General features: G+C 32.3%; 2 protein-coding genes across 4 annotated transcripts in view; one reads left to right on the top strand and one right to left on the bottom strand.

Moving 5' to 3' along the window:
- Positions 1-1,319, bottom strand: part of LOC139488787 (crossover junction endonuclease EME1-like) — a 32,496-nt gene extending 31,177 nt beyond the window's left edge. The window contains exon 1 of one of the 2 annotated variants that reach the window (XM_071274695.1): positions 1,115-1,319. In XM_071274695.1, the coding sequence (XP_071130796.1) occupies positions 1,115-1,252 (138 nt within the window). In that variant the 5' untranslated portion in view covers positions 1,253-1,319. The remainder of the gene's footprint in view (positions 1-1,114) is intronic. The other variant, XM_071274696.1, reaches the window with a different exon arrangement.
- LOC139488789 (large ribosomal subunit protein bL27-like) lies at positions 1,275-15,258 on the top strand. Of its 2 annotated transcripts, none has more exons than XM_071274697.1 (3): positions 1,275-1,388; positions 4,911-5,131; positions 15,039-15,258. In XM_071274697.1, exons 1-3 carry the CDS (start codon positions 1,337-1,339, stop codon positions 15,231-15,233), a joined length of 468 nt encoding a protein of 155 aa, XP_071130798.1. In that variant the 5' UTR covers positions 1,275-1,336; the 3' UTR covers positions 15,234-15,258. The 2 variants fall into 2 exon arrangements, with proteins under 2 accessions (XP_071130798.1, XP_071130799.1); XM_071274698.1 differs by lacking the exon at positions 1,275-1,388 and adding an exon at positions 1,580-1,693.
- The last annotated feature ends 3,451 nt before the right edge of the window (positions 15,259-18,709 follow it).

The raw sequence follows: 18,709 nt of genomic DNA, 5'->3' as shown, positions 1-18,709 counted from the left end.
TCTTTGAAATAAATTAAACATCTTGATACGTTGGATTTGAACTTTGTCTTGTATATTTTTTTACTTGTCCACGGGCAACCAAGACAAAAATAATTACTTGTCCAGTTGTTCAAATGTACATGTATGAGTCGGGCGAGTTGGGAATAGCATTTCCACACCCCTGGTAAATAATATGGTGGAACATTTTTTCATGAGAGTGTATTAGTCTATAGAGTATTTACTATTACTTTCTGTTTGGTGGAATAGTGAAATAGAAGTAAATACGTTCTTGCTCAATCCTGAGTCACTTTGAAGGTTTCATGATTGTCATGACATCCTCAGCCTAAGCAATGTGTTTCTGTAATTTGAATTTCAAAATGACCGAGTGACGTTTTTTCAACCCACTGGTCAGAGGCGGATTTAGAGGGGGCCCCCCTTTTTGGGAAAAAAATTGGTTGCTTATATAGGGAATCACTGAAGCGTGACTGGAGCGGGCTCCCTCTTAGGTCAGTCAGTGGGCCCCCACTTATGAAAATTTCTGGATCCGCCACTGCTGGTCACCTCCACCATAGCAAATCACATGACTTTGACAATCAGTAAATATCAGCTAAAATATCTTTAATCATTTTACAAAAAAAAAAGTCTGAGCAAAGGGCTACGCCCCCCTATGAATCCGCCACTGTATAGTGAGAGCGTGTTATTGGAACTAGACTAGACAAGACAAGAGCAAAGGCTATCTGTACATTGGGGCAATTAAAATATCAGTATACTATATATATACATTTTTTTGTACATTGTAGCTATATTAATGATCCTAGTATGCATATGCTTCAGCCTACAGACGAGTATTATAAATTATTGTTGATCATCTCAACAAGATTGATTTTCTCGCTTGAGCCGGGACTGCGAAAGCGAGAAAGGCAATCAAGTTGAGATGACCAATGATAATCTGTTTATCGCTATTTTACCTGTGACGACGTCGTTAATTTCATGTCAATTTCGTTAGCAATGACACGTGCCTGATTAGTTTCTAGCGATAATTTTCCATCTCAAGCGAGTAGCATGATATGAAAAATTATCACAAAAAAAAGATCAAAGGAAAAATGCACAAAATAGCGATAATATACATTATTACATTTCCATCCAAAATACTATTTATTGTGGTATTGACGTCTCCTGTGATCGAAAGGTTATGTCTAATATAGTCTTCATCTGCATCAGGACACAACATAGAAACTTGAGCTACGTCTTCATCAGAAATGTTTATAGACATTTTATTATTTATTATTGACTTTCCCGCCAAAATAGCTGTCAGTAAGAGTCAGAGAAAAAGCCAGAGGATTCCGAAAATTCCAAGATGTCAGCCTCCATGAAAACAATATCTGCTTGTGTTTGCCAGAATGTTAAGAGTAATTAAGCTCAAATTAACCTTGCGTTATATTTTTTTAAAGATCAAAATATCGTTTTTCTAGTTGTATATACAAATTGTAGTAAACTACATCACTGTTTTACATTTAAAATATAATTGCGAGATATGTGTCGTCCTTCAACAATAATTTGTCATTGTCTAAAAAATTATTTGTCTCATGACATCATACCCTGCTAGCTCAGTCGTTAACGTTACTGACAGAGAGGGTTTGGTCTGTGCTTTTGCTTTTGGACTTTGGACGGCTTACTGACAATACAAGGAAACAATAAATTCAATAAATGACAGGTATAAGTAACCTAGAAATGACCAGAGGCAGAGATGATCATGACGATTTTGCCAAGCAATGTATAATTTTGTTCAAACATGTATAACAAAAATAGCCAAGATCCATAAAACAGTTTCATATTTAATAGACTAAGACCGTCTCACTAATTAGTGACAAGAAGAATTTTAGCGACAAGAAGCAACAAGAAAACATTTTTTTTTTAAATTCAAATGACTTATTCCAAATAAATATTAAAAGAATATGCAAAAGATAACAATTTTAGCGACAAGAAAGTTAATATTGATAGAAAAAAAATGAAACATTTATTTACATAATATTTAATCATTTAATATGTATAACAGCCAGTATTACTTTTACCCTGTTGTATTATGAGATTATAATTACTTTTCCTTGTGTTTTAGAACATATTATTTATCTTATAATTTGTTTTATAAAACTCTTTTTGTACAATATATATTACGTTAAAATGAATTATGTGTGCATCATTTCCTGAAAATACAGACACAAATTGTGAAATACAAAGAACTGAAATCAAACAAGAGGAAAAGAAAATTAAAATGTGAATATTTTCATCATTTTATTTTGTGTATTGCCTCATTAAACGATATTTATCATGTTTATGCATATTGATTGAAGATTAAAGGAAATTAATGACAATCTTGAGTTTTCAACAGGTCTTCACTATTTACAATGATTGTATATTCTGGCGCGTGTAATTGTATAGTCTGATGCGTGTACAAAGTTGAAGGTGTTAATTGGATGTTAATGTAGCAATAAAACAAAGGACACGCGCCTCATTAATCTCATTTGATGTTCCACATTGTGTGTACTGTTATTACTCTAGGGTGAAGCCACATCTAATGTTGTTCCTATCAAGAACAATGAATTATACTGTTAAAAAGGAAATAAAGTTAAAAAATTTAAAAAAATAAAAAATGGACCCAAGGTAGAACCACGTCCTCGTCGTGGGGTCTGGAAAAACGCTAAAATAATAGAGATGACAAAGCGTGGCTGAGAGTTCTACAAATAAAGCATCGCATTGACATAACAATTTAAGATTACAGTTAGAGCATAGCATTAAAGCAAATGAATCAAAAGATTATATTCTATTATGCCCACTCCATCTATTTCTCCATTCGTTTATTCATACTTTGACTTTGCTAAAAACAGATACATACATTATCTTATACATATTCTTCATATTTAATAAATAAAAAAAAAGGAAGCTCAATCTCTTTCTTCCTCACAAATGTTTTATTTCTTCATCTATCAATGGTCATCAATATAATATAAAAAAAAATATCTGCTCGTATATATATTAAAAAAAAACAATTAAATACAAATTTCTTTATATCTAATTTAAAAAAAATGTTTTGTTGTCGCTAAATAGTCTTCTTGTCGCTTCTTGTCGCTAAATTTATTCTTCTTGTCGCTAATTAGTGAGACCCGACTAAGACAATAAATATTGCAGTATCTCCATGTGAAATGTTATCCTTATATTCTTTAGAATTTCATTACATTTTGAACATACATTGTAGTTAAAAAAGTGTTATTTTATAGTTAAAGTTTATTGTATACTTTTTTCTGAATAAAATTCTCGAATTTGTCCATTTGTTCCAGGAAGCAATTCACCAACATATTTTCCACATGGAAGATATGGAAGTGACCTTAACGTGACCCTCCACAAAAGACTAAGTTTATGATATATACATGCATTGGTTCAAGAATTCGATAAACATTATTTTTCATGTAGATTTCAAAATTCTTTATTGGTTTCCAACATTTCACACATCGACAATTCACGAATTGACATGTTACAAGTTACAAAACATCAATATACAAAAAGACAATTTACCAATAAAGAATTTTGAAATCTACAAGATACAAATTGACAATTAACAAATGAAGAATGTTGAATTTACAAAGATACAAGTTACAAATTCACAATTTACAAATGAAGCATTATGAAATTGCAGAGTTACAAGTAACAAACTGACAATTTACCGATTAAGAATGTCGAAACTAAAAAGTTACAAATTGATAATATACGAATTAAGCATTATGAATTTCACAGTAACAAGTTACACATTAACAATTTACGAATTAACAATTTAGAAATTACACAGTCACAAGTTACGAATTAAGAATTTTGACCCCGTTGGCTTTCAATAGTTTCTTCATTTCTATATGCTGAAAAAGTACATTTTCTGCTACTGTCTCTTTCTAATACAATGAAATAAAAAAAATCCCCATTTTTGTAAAATCCTCTTTTCAATATCAAATCATTAAAATGTGTTAAGAAGATAGTCTTAGATGTAAAAAAAAAAATCTTCTTTTATAATTGAAATACACAAAGAATATGCCACAAAAATGATTTTTTCCCCATACTATGACAATATTTTAGAATAATAAGTTTATAGATGGAGTTATATGGAAAGCCAATAAGCAATCCTTTATACATGTAGACATGATAGTGGAGGAAAGTGCATTTGAAGTATATACATATATATGTTTTAAATTTCTAACAAATGTTTTAAAGCTCTGACAAAATGCAGAAAAAACAACCTTTTCTTGTTAATTTTTGGAGACATAGTTTCACTCCTCTATCTGCTTGTCCCACAAGAATAATTGATAATCTTTATAATTAGAAGAATCTTCATTTGGTTATTTCTTCAAAATTCTGTTTCTAAAGATAAAAATATAAAACATTGAACAAGAACATTATTTAATCAAATATAATATTACAATTTGAAAAGTTTTTATGCAAATTAAAGGACCCATTATTTTCATCTCACATTTAGCTAATTTTACCTTCTGAAAAAATTCTGATCTTTCAAGAACAGCAATTTTGTTAATAAATGCTATGGTTTGCAATAGCTCTACATGTATATATATCAAGGATTTTTTTTGTACACCATTGATATATATAATATATATATAACTTAAAATTATTCAACTACTCTTCTAATATTGCTACTAATGAATTCGATTATTTTATGCTCGAAGGGTAGGATTATATTTATGAATTAGGTATGTGTTAATGTGAATTCATTTTATGTGCAGGTTTCATTTGACCTTTGCTGTGGCCTGAGATTTTGAGTTCCATGTCCTTTGAACTAATTCAAATACATGTTTTGCAGCAGAAAAGACATTTTAGTTTGTCAACTCTTGTATACCATATTAAATATGTACTAAAATATTTCTTTGTATTTTCAGGACATTTGCTTAAGAATTATAGTTCACCACAGTATGTACCTTCATGTACAGTAGTTAGAGCCAGTGGTATAAAGAGACCAGGAAAGGGACCAGTAGTAAATAAACCAGACTTTATAAGACCTGCTCATGGTAGAAAGGTGAAGAGATTAGATGGACAATTTGTACACAGAGGAGATGTCTTAGTCACGCAAAACGGATTAAATTACTATCCTGGTGAAAATGTAGGTATTAAGTATTAGTTCTCTTACAGATTCTTATTTTATGATTTACTCAAAATGCAATTTTCCAACCCGAGGTTTTTAACATTCTTCAATGTTTACAGTCTACACATTATTGTACTTATAAATGAATATTAAAGAATTGCTCCAACAGATAATCATGTGCAATACATTTTTCATCTTGATGCCTTGGAACTGTCTGTGGCTAACATGAACCTCTCCTGTCGATTATAAGATTGATCAGAGAGTAGATGAAGGTATTTTGGTGTTTTTATTGTGAAGCATTGCCATGCTCCAGTGGTTAAAATTTTCTGTTAAGCCTTTTTGTGTTAAAGCTACATATTTAATTTTCATTTAGCTGACACTTTATGATCATGCTTGCATTTTCTCTCTGAAAAAAAAGATTGATGTTTATGTAACATTTTGATAAATTTCAATATTTTTATACGACCACAAAAATTTTAATTTTTTGTTCGTATATTGCTATCACGTTGGTGTCCTCGTCGTCGTCGTCCGAATACTTTTAGTTTTCGCACTCTAACTTTAGTAAAAGTGAATAGAAATCAATGAAATTTTAATACAAGGTTTATGACCACAAAAGGAAGGTTGGGATTGATTTGGGGAGTTTTGGTCCCAACATTTTAGGAATTAGGGGCCAAAAAGGGCCCAAATAAGCATTTTCTTGGTTTTCGCACTATAACTTTAGTTTAAGTGAATAGAAATCTATGAAATTTTGATACAAGGTTTATGACCACAAAAGGACGGTTGGGATTGATTTTGGGAGTTTTGGTTCCAACAGTTTAGGAATTAAGGGCCAAAAAAGGGCCCAAATAAGCATTATTCTTGGTTTTCGCACAATAACTTTAGTATAAGTAAATAGAAATCAATGAAATTTAAACACAAGGTTTATGACCACAAAAGGAAGGTTGGGATGTGGTTCCAACAGTTTAGGAATTAAGGGCCAAAAAAGGGCCCAAATAAGCATTATTCTTGGTTTTCGCACCATAACTTTAGTATAAGTAAATAGAAATCTATGAAATTTAAACACAAGGTTTATGACCATAAAGGGAAGATTGGGTTTGATTTTGGGAGTTTTGGTCCAAACAGTTTAGGAATAAGGGGCCCAAAGGGTCCAAAATTGAACTTTGTGTGATTTTATAAAAAATTGAATAATTGGGGTTCTTTGATATGCCGAATCTAACTATGTATGTAGATTCTTAATTTTTGGTCCCGTTTTCAAATTGGTCTACATTAAGGTCCAAAGGGTCCAAAATTAAACTTAGTTTGATTTTAACAAAAATTGAATCCTTGGGGTTCTTTGATATGCTGAATTTAAAAATGTACTTAGATTTTTAATTATTGGCCTAGTTTTCAAGTTGGTCCAAATGGGGGTCCAAAATTAAACTTTGTTTGATTTCATCAAAAATTGAATAAATGGGTTCTTTGATATGCCAAATCTAACTGTGTATGTAGATTCTTAATTTTTGGTCCCGTTTTCAAATTGGTCTACATTATTAAAGGTCCAAAGGGTCCAAAATTGAACTAAGTTTGATTTAAAAAAAAATTAAATTCTTGGGCTTATTTGATATGCTTTATCTAAACATGTACTTTGATTTTTGATTATGGGCCCAGTTTTCAAGTTGGTCCAAATCAGGATTCCACATCAAGTATTGTGCAATAGCAAGAAATTTTCAATTGCACAGTATTGCACAATAGCAAGAAATATCTAATTGCACAATATTGTGCAATAGCAATTAATTTTCAATTGGAGTTATCTTTCTTTGTATAGAATAGTAGTTGATAATATATGTTGGAAATTTGCCAGACATGACTATGATGTCATTTTCTATTTTTATTTGCCAATAACTTTATGTAAATAACTTCATTGGAAATTTGCCAATATAAAATGTTGCTGATGAAGCTTTTTTTCCTTATCTTATCTAAAATGTTTTTAGATAATGTATGTTGGACATTTGCCAGACATGACTATGATATCATTTTCTATTTTTATTTGCCAATAACTTTATGTAAATAACTTCATTGGAAATTTGCCAACATAAAATGTTGCTGATGAAGTTTTTTTTTTATTGTTTTATACAATAAACAATGTATATTCACTTTTACTACCAAACAATCTTTACCATTCAGTGATAACAAGCACTTTATTTTACATTTTAATATTTTATGATGTATTTAAAAGAGTAGTTATTGTTGCAAACTCCATTAGAAATTTGAATTGATATCAGTTTTGGAAAAGGGAAAGGGGGATGTGGAAAAAAAAATGGGGGGGGTTAAATTTTTCTCATTTCAGATTTCATAAATAAAAAGAAAATTTCTTCAAACATTTTTTTGAGAGGATTAATATTCAACAGCATAGTGAATTGCTCAAAGGCAAAAGAAAATTTTTAAGTTCATTAGACCACATTCATTTTGTGTCAGAAACCTATGCTGTGTCAACTATTTAATTTAAGATTTAAATAAGTTTGAAGAAGAAATCTTTAATTGATTTGTAAAATCTTGACATTTGTTTTGTGTAAAAAAAAAAACATGTAATGTCAAAAATTTGATCACAATCCAAATTCAGAGCTGTATCACGCTTGAATGTTTTGTCCATACTTGCCCCAACTGTTCAGGGTTCGACCTCTGCGGTCGTATAAAGCTGTGCCCTGCGTAGCACCTGGTTTACATCTGACTTTCTATCACCTTGCTGTAAGAAGCTTGGGAGAGGATGTGAAATTAATTTCAACTGTTCATTTGTCAGTCCTGATCAATTTTGATGTTTAGTTCCAGATCTATAAATCACACATGAAAAATCTTTTTGTCAGTTCACTCAGTTGATGCATCCTTTATCTGTAGTAACAAAGGTTCACAATAAAAGGATAATGAAGGTGACCATGACCTAAATTTTACACATGTTTTAGTTTTTTTTGTTAAAGGGAAAATTGATATTATGTTCATTAGGCATAAAAATGCTCAAATTCATAGATATTATAGTTTTATTCCGCTACATAAGCGATCACCATCGATTTTAAATTTAGAGAATCATTTCCATCCGTTCAGACATTTTGTCTTCGTTCCCGGTTAATAAAATCGATATGTCTATAAACCCAAAAGGAACAAAACTACAGTAACCGATGTAGTCGTAATTGCATGTCGATATCTTGGCAATCGTACGGTTGTTTTATCCGACTTACTAACTTCAAGTTGATACGGAAAATATTCTTATTTTTTTTAAATTACCACGGTCTTTTGTTTTTAAACTGTTGATATTGGAATTAGGTAAAAAGTCAAAGTTGAAATCATAAATAAGTGATCCGTGAAAATTGTTTTCGAAAATCTAATTTGTTCATAATTCTTTAAAGTAATAAACTTTTTTCAAATAACTTTTAATCTTCCCTCATCTGATCACCAGCATGGCTACAGGTATTACTTTCAAAGGTATTGGGAGGGGTGTGAGGTGACACGTCCAGGTATTCAAGCGATTTCCTGTCGGGCTTGCAAGTTCATGCATCGTTTCACTTCTGCATGTATTGATCAGTGTACACGGCTGATAACTTATAACTTTCCATTTTGAACTATCAGATGTATAATATACAACTCTGTCTTACTTGTCATTACTAAACTCATACGCTTGTTTATAAATAACATTTCTGGTGTAAAGAATATTATTCATAAAAATATAAATAATACCCAAAAAATAAGATTTGATGGAATTAAAATCTATTTAAATATTTTTTCCAAGGGTGAATTTGGGAAAATGTAATATATACTCATTGTCAATGGTGAAGGACAGATTGGAACATACCAGAAATATTGATTTATAAAATGTACGCACTTGCCGATGATTCGTTTATACGACTGGGTTGAAAGTTATGGAACTAAAGCGCAATTTAAAATATATACATGTATACATTAAACATAAGAAAAAAAAACATATATTTTGAATAAATTGGGGTAAAAGTTTTGTAAATAGACTAGTCCACGTATGCCAACAGAAGGTAATCATCGAATGTCGATAGACTATTGTATACCAGAAGAAGAAGAGAACCAATTTGATTTAAATACAGGTCGATGTATAACTTTTGCTTTGGTTCATTGAAGTTGTCACGGGAAATAGTAAAATCACAGATTTATATTTCAATAAGATTGTTCTCGAACAAAGGAAGGAATTCGTCATCACAATTGTAATATATGCCACTGGACGAACACTAATTATCCCCAAGGGATGTGAATATTTTGCTGGCAAACTTTTGAGTATCAAAGTTTCAAATTAATTTCGGGATTTATTTTCTCTCTTGGTATTCAATAACAGAAAAAAGAATAAATTACTTGTCCGCTAAATAGGGGTATACTTGTCAGATAAAAGACTTTTAGTTACATTTAAAAAAAATATGGAAATATGACATTAAATTGGTTCTGTCGTTTTTTTTAAACATCGTTAAAAAGATGTGTGTCTAAGGTGAACGCCACAAGACAAGAACCCTGTAATACTAGTACGAGAGTATAGCATTTAAACCTTGCTTCTCAATAATATGGTTGTATCGGAAATCTTTTCATACAAATTGACAGCTCATGGTCCGATATGCATGTACTATTTGCCACATAACGCCCATAGATCTTTCTACCATCATCATCTTATTCTTTGATATTGCTGTAAACATCGATGGTTCACACCCAAACAAAATGGGAGTAATGGACCCTCAGAGCTTCTCCGTGTTATACACTTGTGGAACTTAATTCATAGACGAAATTTCTGTATTGAAATGAATCTACATCTCACAAACAGGATTTTCAAATAATGATTTTGAGTAATCACCTTACAAACCAATATAAAAGTATGGCAAGATATAACCATGAAGGAATTTAGTTTTTGTCAGTCGCAAGAACTCATCACAATCATAAACATATACGTATATATGCATGCAGTTTCAAATATCAAGAACAAGCGGTCGATGTCGATAGTCCGTTTTCTAACTGTTCAGAGTTAGACATGTCACTAGTTCATTCTTGGAAGCCTTCATATTCCCTGTCCAACGATGGGAACTCTTTCTGTTTGTATTGACTATAAATGCTTGTATGGTAATTCTGTCGTTTATCTGTACAAGTGGTTGCATTTCCTCTCCTTTCCCAACAAACAAACGAACGAAACGCTACTATTTTGCTTTCTCTGGAACTCATCCTCAGTGGCGCTTATACGTCAGGAAACTTACATGTATGTATACTAATAATGATTGTTGCAAGAACAACGATGTATGGACAAACTATTCTAAATTCGTCAATATCAGTTATGCATGACTAAGATATAAGTTTTATTACAACTACTGTATTACTTATTTGGATTAATGATGGCTATCATGTTCAACATTGCACAAAATATTATCATAGAATTTTAAAAAAAAAAATTGTCAAAAAAAATAATGCCTTAGCTTAGATAATTGGTATTCTTTTCATAAAAAGTTCGTGTAAATGATTGTCAAATGAATTTAATTATGCAAGAATAAAATGTTAAAAAGAAACTAAAACAAAAAAATCATGCATTTTGTATGTTGTATTTTTTTTTCAATTAAAAACTTTAAAATTGCTATAGTTTTATAAGAATTTAAACACAGCCAGATTTGAATACAAGTTAAAAAATTCCGGTAAAGTCAATGATATCAAACAGATTGGCAATGGTATAACAAATTGGGTAATATTGCATTTAGTTTTTATTAAAGATTAAAACTACCATTTTTTACTTCATTTACGCCAATTACCGCCAAGAAAGTAATCAAAAATTGTTTCCTTTTATTTTTATACACTTTCGGAATTACGAATCTGAAATTTTATTTTCAATTAATTTACACAATTTAATTATTGTATCTTTATTCTCATCGTGTATTAAACTCTTAGTGTATTAAAATCGTGACAGCATACTCTTTCTAACCCTTTCTGTTTATCCTTTCCAAATAACAACATTTATACCTGTGTACGCTTGAACTCACACCTGCGGCTAAATAGCTACAAGGTAAACAAATTGACCTCAAGCCGAGAAATATACAGTGACCTTTACAAAATAATATACACACTCTGCTCACACTTTAGTTGCATTGAAATGATTATCAAAACAATAACGGTAAATAGAACTGAAATAATTTCAGTTCAATATCAGTAAAAATGTTCAATAAATATTTTATGAAAAAATTCTCAACAATAATTAATGAAATTTATTCGAAAACATTTACTAGAGATAATTTAATAGGAGTTTAATTCATCAAAACAAAACGGTATATGCATATTCATTTTCGTTCATTCTTGTATTGTGGTTAATGACTACGACCATTCGTCAGCTGTGCGCTTTTAATTACGTATATTGTCGATAAGCTATAAGAGTTAAACAGATTTTATTTTTTCCCAAAATTCAATAAATCGGGCTAATACGTCACGACCCACTCGAGAATTCAACCAAAAAAGTTTCAAATACTTGATTTTCTCCGTTATTAGAAGGAATATAAATTTAAAACTTTGCAAATGTGTTTTTTATGTTAAGATGAACATAATTAGATGATAAGTAAAAAATCGCGGAATTTCCCTTTAAATTTCAGATCTGAGCAACAATGAATTGTAGAAGAATGATCTTATATCAGTTGATTCATCATGTTTATTGAATAAATCCTCATTCTAATAGCTGACCATGACCTTCATTGATAATTTTGATTAAAAATATAGGACCAGGCCAATGAATTTGCTGTGATTTTCAACTACTCTTATATCTTTATTTAATGATTTTTTTGGGGGTTTGATTAACTTTGATACCATCTGAAAAAAATATGATCCAGTCATTAGCAACATTGGCAGAAATGTTCATTTGAATACTTTCTACTTTATACCATAAAAGAGGGTGCAATGTATATCTTATGACTGAACAGAAATATAACGTGTACATTATTGAGATACAAATCCAACAAAACAAAGAAAAGACAAAACATTTGACAAGTGTCTATATTACACTTATAAATTATCGTTGATCATCTCAACGAGATTGATTTTATCGCTTGAGCCGGTACGGCGAAAGTGAGAAAAGCAATCAAGTTGAGATGACCAATGATGATCTGTTTATCTCTAATTTACCTATGAAGACGACGTCAATTTCATTAGCGATGCCAAGTGTCCCCTTAGTTTCCAGCGATAATTTTTATATCACTCGACTCCACTGAGAAAGGAAATTGTCAGTCAGCAAGATTAAAGGAAAATTTCGTAAAATAGCAATAATGTATGTTATACCAATCCTTAACTTGCACATAGTCTTGACACTTTCTGTTTTAACCAGTAATTTTAAAACTTAACTAATAAGTATTTTTTTATTCAGCCTGATGGCCAGTGTTTGGTACTGAGATGATTTATACATTCCCATTTGATTAAATAATACTGAGGAAATAAGATTTAAGCTATCAGACAAAGTTGACCATAGATGAATTTGGTTATTCTAGGTCCTTTTAATAGGTCTTTTTTCTACATATTCAGTTTAAAAAAGAAGATGTCGTATATTTGCCAATGAGACAACTCTCCACAAGAGCCCAAATGACACAGAAATTAAAAACTAATCATACGGCCTTCATCAATGAGCAAACCCCATACCACATAGTTGGCTATAAAAGGCCCTGATATGACAAATGTAAAACAATTCAAACGAGAAAACTAAGGGCCTAATTTATGTACAAACAAGAATGTGTCCCCAGTACACGAATGCCCCACTCGCACTATCATTTTCTATGTTCAGTGGACCGTGAAAGTGGGGTAAACCCTCTAATTTGGCATTAAAATTTAAAAGATCATATCATAGGGAACATGTATACTAAGTTTCAAGTCGATTGGACTTCAACTTCATCAAAAACTACCTTGACCAAAAACTTTAACCTGAAGCAGGACAGACTGATGAACGAACGGACGGACGAACGAACAGACGGACGAACGAACAGACGGACAAACGGACGCACAGACCAGAAAACATAATGCCCCTCTACTATCGTAGGTGGGGCATAAAAATGAACAAAAAACAAGTATGTAACACATCAACAAACGACAACCACTGAATTACAGGCTCTTGACTTGGGACAGGCAAATACATACAGAATGTGGCTGGGTTAAACATGTTAGTGGGATCACAACTCTCCCCTAACCTGGGACAGTGGTGTAACATTACAACATAAGAACAAACTATAAAAATCAGTTGAAAAAGGCTCAACTCATCAGATTGATACAAATAGAAATACTACACAAAACACTAAGTACAGATCTGAGAGTACTTGCAGTTACTGACATCTAATTGAATGCCACTAACAACTAATAAAAAAAAATCATGCATTGAAGACTAAATTGATTTAGTGTAAAGATGTTATAAACAGTCAGAGAAAAACATGACCTTGTGCAATACCAAGATACAGGTATTGACAACTTCTAGATCCATGAATGTGTATATGTATATAACAATAATACTTAGGCAGCAACCATTTGATTTTCTGGGGGAGGGGGGGGGGGGGGGGGGGCTATGGTTTTTTTTTCTGGACAAATTTTTTTTTTACATATAGTGGCAGCTGAGGGTGAAACAAACAATTTTTTTTTCTCAGAATCAAAAACAAATTATTTTTTTATCCAAAAACTGGAAACAAACTTTTTTTTCCAAAAAAAAACCATAGCCCCCCCCCAGAAAATCAAATGGTTGCTGCCTTAGCTGGGTTTCAATACTTTAAGTTTCAAGCTAAAGGTTGCAATTCTGTAAATATAGACAATGCAATTTCCCAAAGGAACTCAGTGTCTAAAACTGTGACACTTTTACTACATGTATTGAGTTTCATGAAAAATTATATCCCAGAACGGAAAGTTGATATATGCACTACTATTTTATTAAAAGGTCAAATTATAGGACTGTGCAGAATATTTTCAATATTTAAATGCCCTGAACTTCTAACAGTTTATAAACTGTTACTAAAATTCTATACTACTTTAAGCTTTACCTCACCTTTTGGACCTCCTAAAAATTAAATGTTAGGTGCTACCATGTTTTTATGCTCCACCTACGATAGTAGAGGGGCATTATGTTTTCTGGTCTGTGGCTCCGTTCGTTCGTTCGTCTGTCTGTGCGTCCGTTCAGGTTAAAATTTTTGGTCAAGGTAGTTTTTGATAACTTAGTACACTTGTTGCTTATGATATGATCTTTCTAATTTTAAAGCCAAATTAGACTTTTGACTTCAATTTCACGGTCCACTGAAAATAGAAAATGAAAGGGGGAGTTTCAGGTAAAAGTTTTTGGTCAAGGTAGTTTTTGATGAAGCTGAAGTCCAATCAACTTGAAACATAGTACACTTGTTGCTTATGATATGATCTTTCTAATTTAAAGCCAAATTAGACTTTTGACCCCAATTTCACGGTTCACTAAACATAGAAAATGAAAGTGGGAGTTTCAGGTTAAAGTTTTTGGTCAAGGTAGTTTTTGATGAAATTGAAGTCCAATCAACTTGAAACTTAATACAAATGTTCCCTATAGTATAATCTTTCTAATTTTAATGCCAAATTAGATTATTACCCAATTTCACAGTCCATGGAACATGGAAAAGGATAGTGCGAGTGGGGCATCCGTGTACTTTGGACACATTCTTGTTCTATACTGGTAACATTCTTAAGTGATGTCTCTATGAGATGAAACACAGAGATCATATCTGGAAACCAGTATGTTCACAAATTAACATATCTATGAATATTATATATCTCCCCAAAAAAGGTGTGGTTTGAGAAACAGCTGTATTTTCATAGTGCAACCTTAATCCAGGACAGAGAATCTGATGCTCAAAATTTATAAAATGTGTATTCTATTAAGAACTTGTGAACTAAGATGTTTGTGCTTTTTTAAATTGAATGAGTATGTTTTAATTATCAGGTTGAGATTGAGAGAACAAATAGACTAGTAGCCATGTGTGATGGAACAGTGATGATAACTACAGAGACACTAAATCCATATCAAGACAGTCCACTGTATGCACCAGTTTCACAAGGAACTGAAATCAAGAGAAAATTTTTCCATGTTTATCCTATTCCTTTACATGGAAAGTTTAGATTAGTGAATGCAGTTTAGAATTTTATTACTTTATTTATCGACATTTGTTGTTTTGGTTTTAAATTAATTGTCTGACACAAACAAATCTTGCAGACTTGTTACGAATAACAGTTTATGGCCAAGACATATCTTTGTGTCAACTTTTTATTTTTGTTTTCTTAAAAGGGAGTATTCAACCTAAAGCTACCTCCAATAGCTTCCTGAGTAGTAGTGAGTAGATTTTGAGACTCTTTCCAAATTTTGGATGATTTTTTCGTTTGTTCAAGTTAGTAGTTATTTTTGTTGGTTAGTATTTAATGTTGTTCACTTTTACAACATATGGTCTAGATAGAAAAGAAAGGTAGATTAATACCGCCTGTACTACATGTAAGTCAGGCTATGGGAACCATGTGCTATAGTCTTTGTTTGTACACCTATTTTCCAAGTTAGTTGTTTTGGTTCTGTCCCAATTTTTGAGCTCATCTGGTCCAAAGGGCCAAGTGAGCTTTTCCCATCACTTTGCGTCCGCCGTCATCTGTCGTCGTCGTTAACTTTTACAAAAATCTTCTCCTCTGAAACTACTGGGCCAAATTAAACCAAACTTGGCCACAATCATCATTGGGGTATCTAGTTTAAAAAATGTGTCCGGTGACCCGACCAACCAACCAAGATGGCCGCCATGGCTAAAAATAGAACATAAGTGTAAAATGCTGTTTTTGGCTTATAACTCAAAAACCAAAGCATTTAGAGCAAAATTTATCTAACATGCAGTAAAATTGTTTATCAGGTCAAGATCTATCTGCCCTGAAATTTTCAGATGAATCGGACAACCTGTTGTTTGGTTGCTGCCCCTGAATTGGTAATTTTAAGGAAATTTTGCTGTTTTAAGGTCACCTGGCCCAAAGGGCCAAGTGAGCTTTTCCCAACACTTGGCGCCCGTGGTCTGTTGTCGTCGTCCGTCGTCATCATTAACTTTTACAAAAATCTTCTCCTCTGAAACTACTGGGCCAAATTAAACCAAACTTGGCCACAATCATCATTGGGGTACCTAGTTTAAAAAATGTGTGGCGTGACCCGGCCAACCAACCAAGATGGCCGCCATTGCTAAAAATAGAACATAGGGGTAAAATGCAGTTTTTGGCTTATAACTCAAAAACAAAAGCATTCAGAGCAAATCTGACATAGGATAAAATTGTTTATCAGGTCAAGATCTATCTCCCCTTAAATTTTCAGATAAATCTTACAACCCGTTGTTGGGTTGCTGCCCCTGAACTGGTAATTTTAGGGAATTTTTGCTGTTTTTGGTTATTATCTTGAATATTATTATAGATAGAGATAAATTTTAGACAGCAATAATGTTCAGCAAAGTAAGATTTACAAATAAGTCAACATGACCAAAATGGTCAGTTGACCCTTAGGAGTTATTGACCTTTATAGTCAATTTTTAACCATTTTTTGTAAATCTTAGTAATCTTTTACAAAAATCTTCTCCTCTGAAACTACTGGGCCAAATTAAACCAAACTTGGCCACAACCATCATTGGGGTAACTTGTTTAAAAAATGTGTGGCGTGACCTGGCCAATCAACCAAAATGGCTGCAATGGCTAATAATAGAACATAGGGGTAAAATGCAGTTTTTGGCTTATAACTCAAAAACCAAAGCATTAAGAGAAAATCTGACAGGGTTTAATTGTTTATCAGGTCAAGATCGATCTGCCCTGATGTTTTCACATGGATCGGACAACCCGTTGTTAAGTTACTGTCCTTAATTTTTAATTTTAGGAAATTTTGCCGTTTTTTGTTATCTTGAATATTATTATAGATAGAGATAAATTTTAAACAGCAATAATGTTCAGCAAAGTAAGATTTACAAATAAGTCAACATGACCAAAATGGTCAGTTGACCCCTTTAGGAGTTATTGACCTTTATAGTCAATTTTTAACCATTTTTCGTAAATCTTAGTAATCTTTTACAAAAATCTTCTCCTCTGAAACTACTGGGCCAAATTAATCCAAACTTGGCTACAATCATCATTGGGGTATCTAGTTTAAAATATGTGTGGCGTGACCCTGCCAACCAACCAAGATGGCCACCATGGCTAAAAATAGAACAGAGGGGTAAAATGTAGATTTGGCTTATAACTCTAAAACCAAAGCATTTAGAGCAAATCTGACAATGGGTAAAATAATCTATTAGGTCAAGATCTATCTGCCCTGAAATTTTCAGACAAATCAGACAACCTGTTGTTTGGTTGCTGCCCCTGAATTAGTAATTTTAAGGAAATTTTGCAGTTTTTGCTTATTATCTTGAATATTATTATAGATAGAGATAAACTGTAAACAGCAATAATGTTCAGCAAAGTAAGATTTACAAATAATTCAACATGACCAAAATGGTCAGTTGACCCCTTAAGGAGTTATTGCCCTTTATAGTCATTTTTTACCACTTTTTCGTAGTATTTTGTAATCTTTTAGAAAAATCTTCTCCTCTAAAACTACTGGACCAAGTTTAACCAAACTTGGCCACAATTATCATTGGAGTATCTAGTTTAAAAAATGTGTGGGGTGACCGGGCCAACCAACCAAGATGGTGGCTATGACTAACTAGAGGCTCTAAAGAGCCTGTGTCGCTCACCTTGGTATATGTGAATATTAAACAAAGGAAGCAGATGGATTCATGACAAAATTGTGTTTTGGTGATGGTGATGTGTTTGTACATCTTACTTTACTGAACATTCTTGCTGCTTACAATTATCTCTATCTATAATGATCTTGGCCCAGTAGTTTCAGTGGAAAATGTTAGTAAAAATTTACAAATTTTATGAAAATTGTTAAAAATTGACTATAAAGGACAATAACTCCTTAGGGGATCAACTGACCATTTCGGTCATGTTGACTTATTTGTAAATCTTACTTTGTTGAACATTATTGCTGTTTACAGTTTATCTCTATCTAAAACAATATTCAAGATAATAACCAAAAATAGCAAAATTCCCATCAAATTACCAATTCAGGGGCAGCAACCCATCAAAGGGTTGTCCGATTCATCTGAAAATTTCTGAGCAGATAGATCTTGACCTGATAAACAATTTTACCTCCGTCAGATTTGCTCTAAATGCTTCGGTTTTTGAATTATAAGCCAAAAACTGCATTTTACCCCTATGTTCTATTTTTAGCCATGGCGCCCATCTTGGTTGGTTGGCCGGGTCACCGGACACATTTTTTAAACTAGATACCCCAATGATGATTGTGGCCAAGTTTAATTAAGTAGTTTCAGGAGAAGATTTTTGTAAAAGTTAACGGCGCCGGACGCCGGACGCAAAGTGATGGGAAAAGCTCACTTGGCTCTGCGGGCCAGGTGAGCTAAAAATAGAACATAGGGGTAAAATGTAGATTTTGGCTTATAATTCTGAAACCAAAGCATTTAGAGCAAATCTGACCGGGTTAAATTGTTAAGTCAAGATATATCTGCCCTGAAATTTTCAGACGAATCAGACAACTGGTTGTTGGATTGC

This window comes from Mytilus edulis, chromosome 9 (assembly GCF_963676685.1).
Source record: "Mytilus edulis chromosome 9, xbMytEdul2.2, whole genome shotgun sequence".
Lineage (NCBI taxonomy): Eukaryota > Metazoa > Mollusca > Bivalvia > Mytilida > Mytilidae > Mytilus > Mytilus edulis.
Note: the sequence above shows the minus strand (reverse complement) of the source record. Positions and strands in the feature narration are given on the sequence as shown.

Coding starts and splice junctions, on each gene's coding strand:
- LOC139488789 (XM_071274697.1), top strand. CDS start 1,337: ATGTCAGCCTCCATGAAAACAATATCTGCTTGTGTTTGCCAGAATGTT. Junction 1,389..4,910: donor TGTTTGCCAGAATGTTAAGA/GTAATTAAGCTC, acceptor TTGTATTTTCAG/GACATTTGCTTAAGAATTAT. Junction 5,132..15,038: donor ATTACTATCCTGGTGAAAAT/GTAGGTATTAAG, acceptor TTTAATTATCAG/GTTGAGATTGAGAGAACAAA.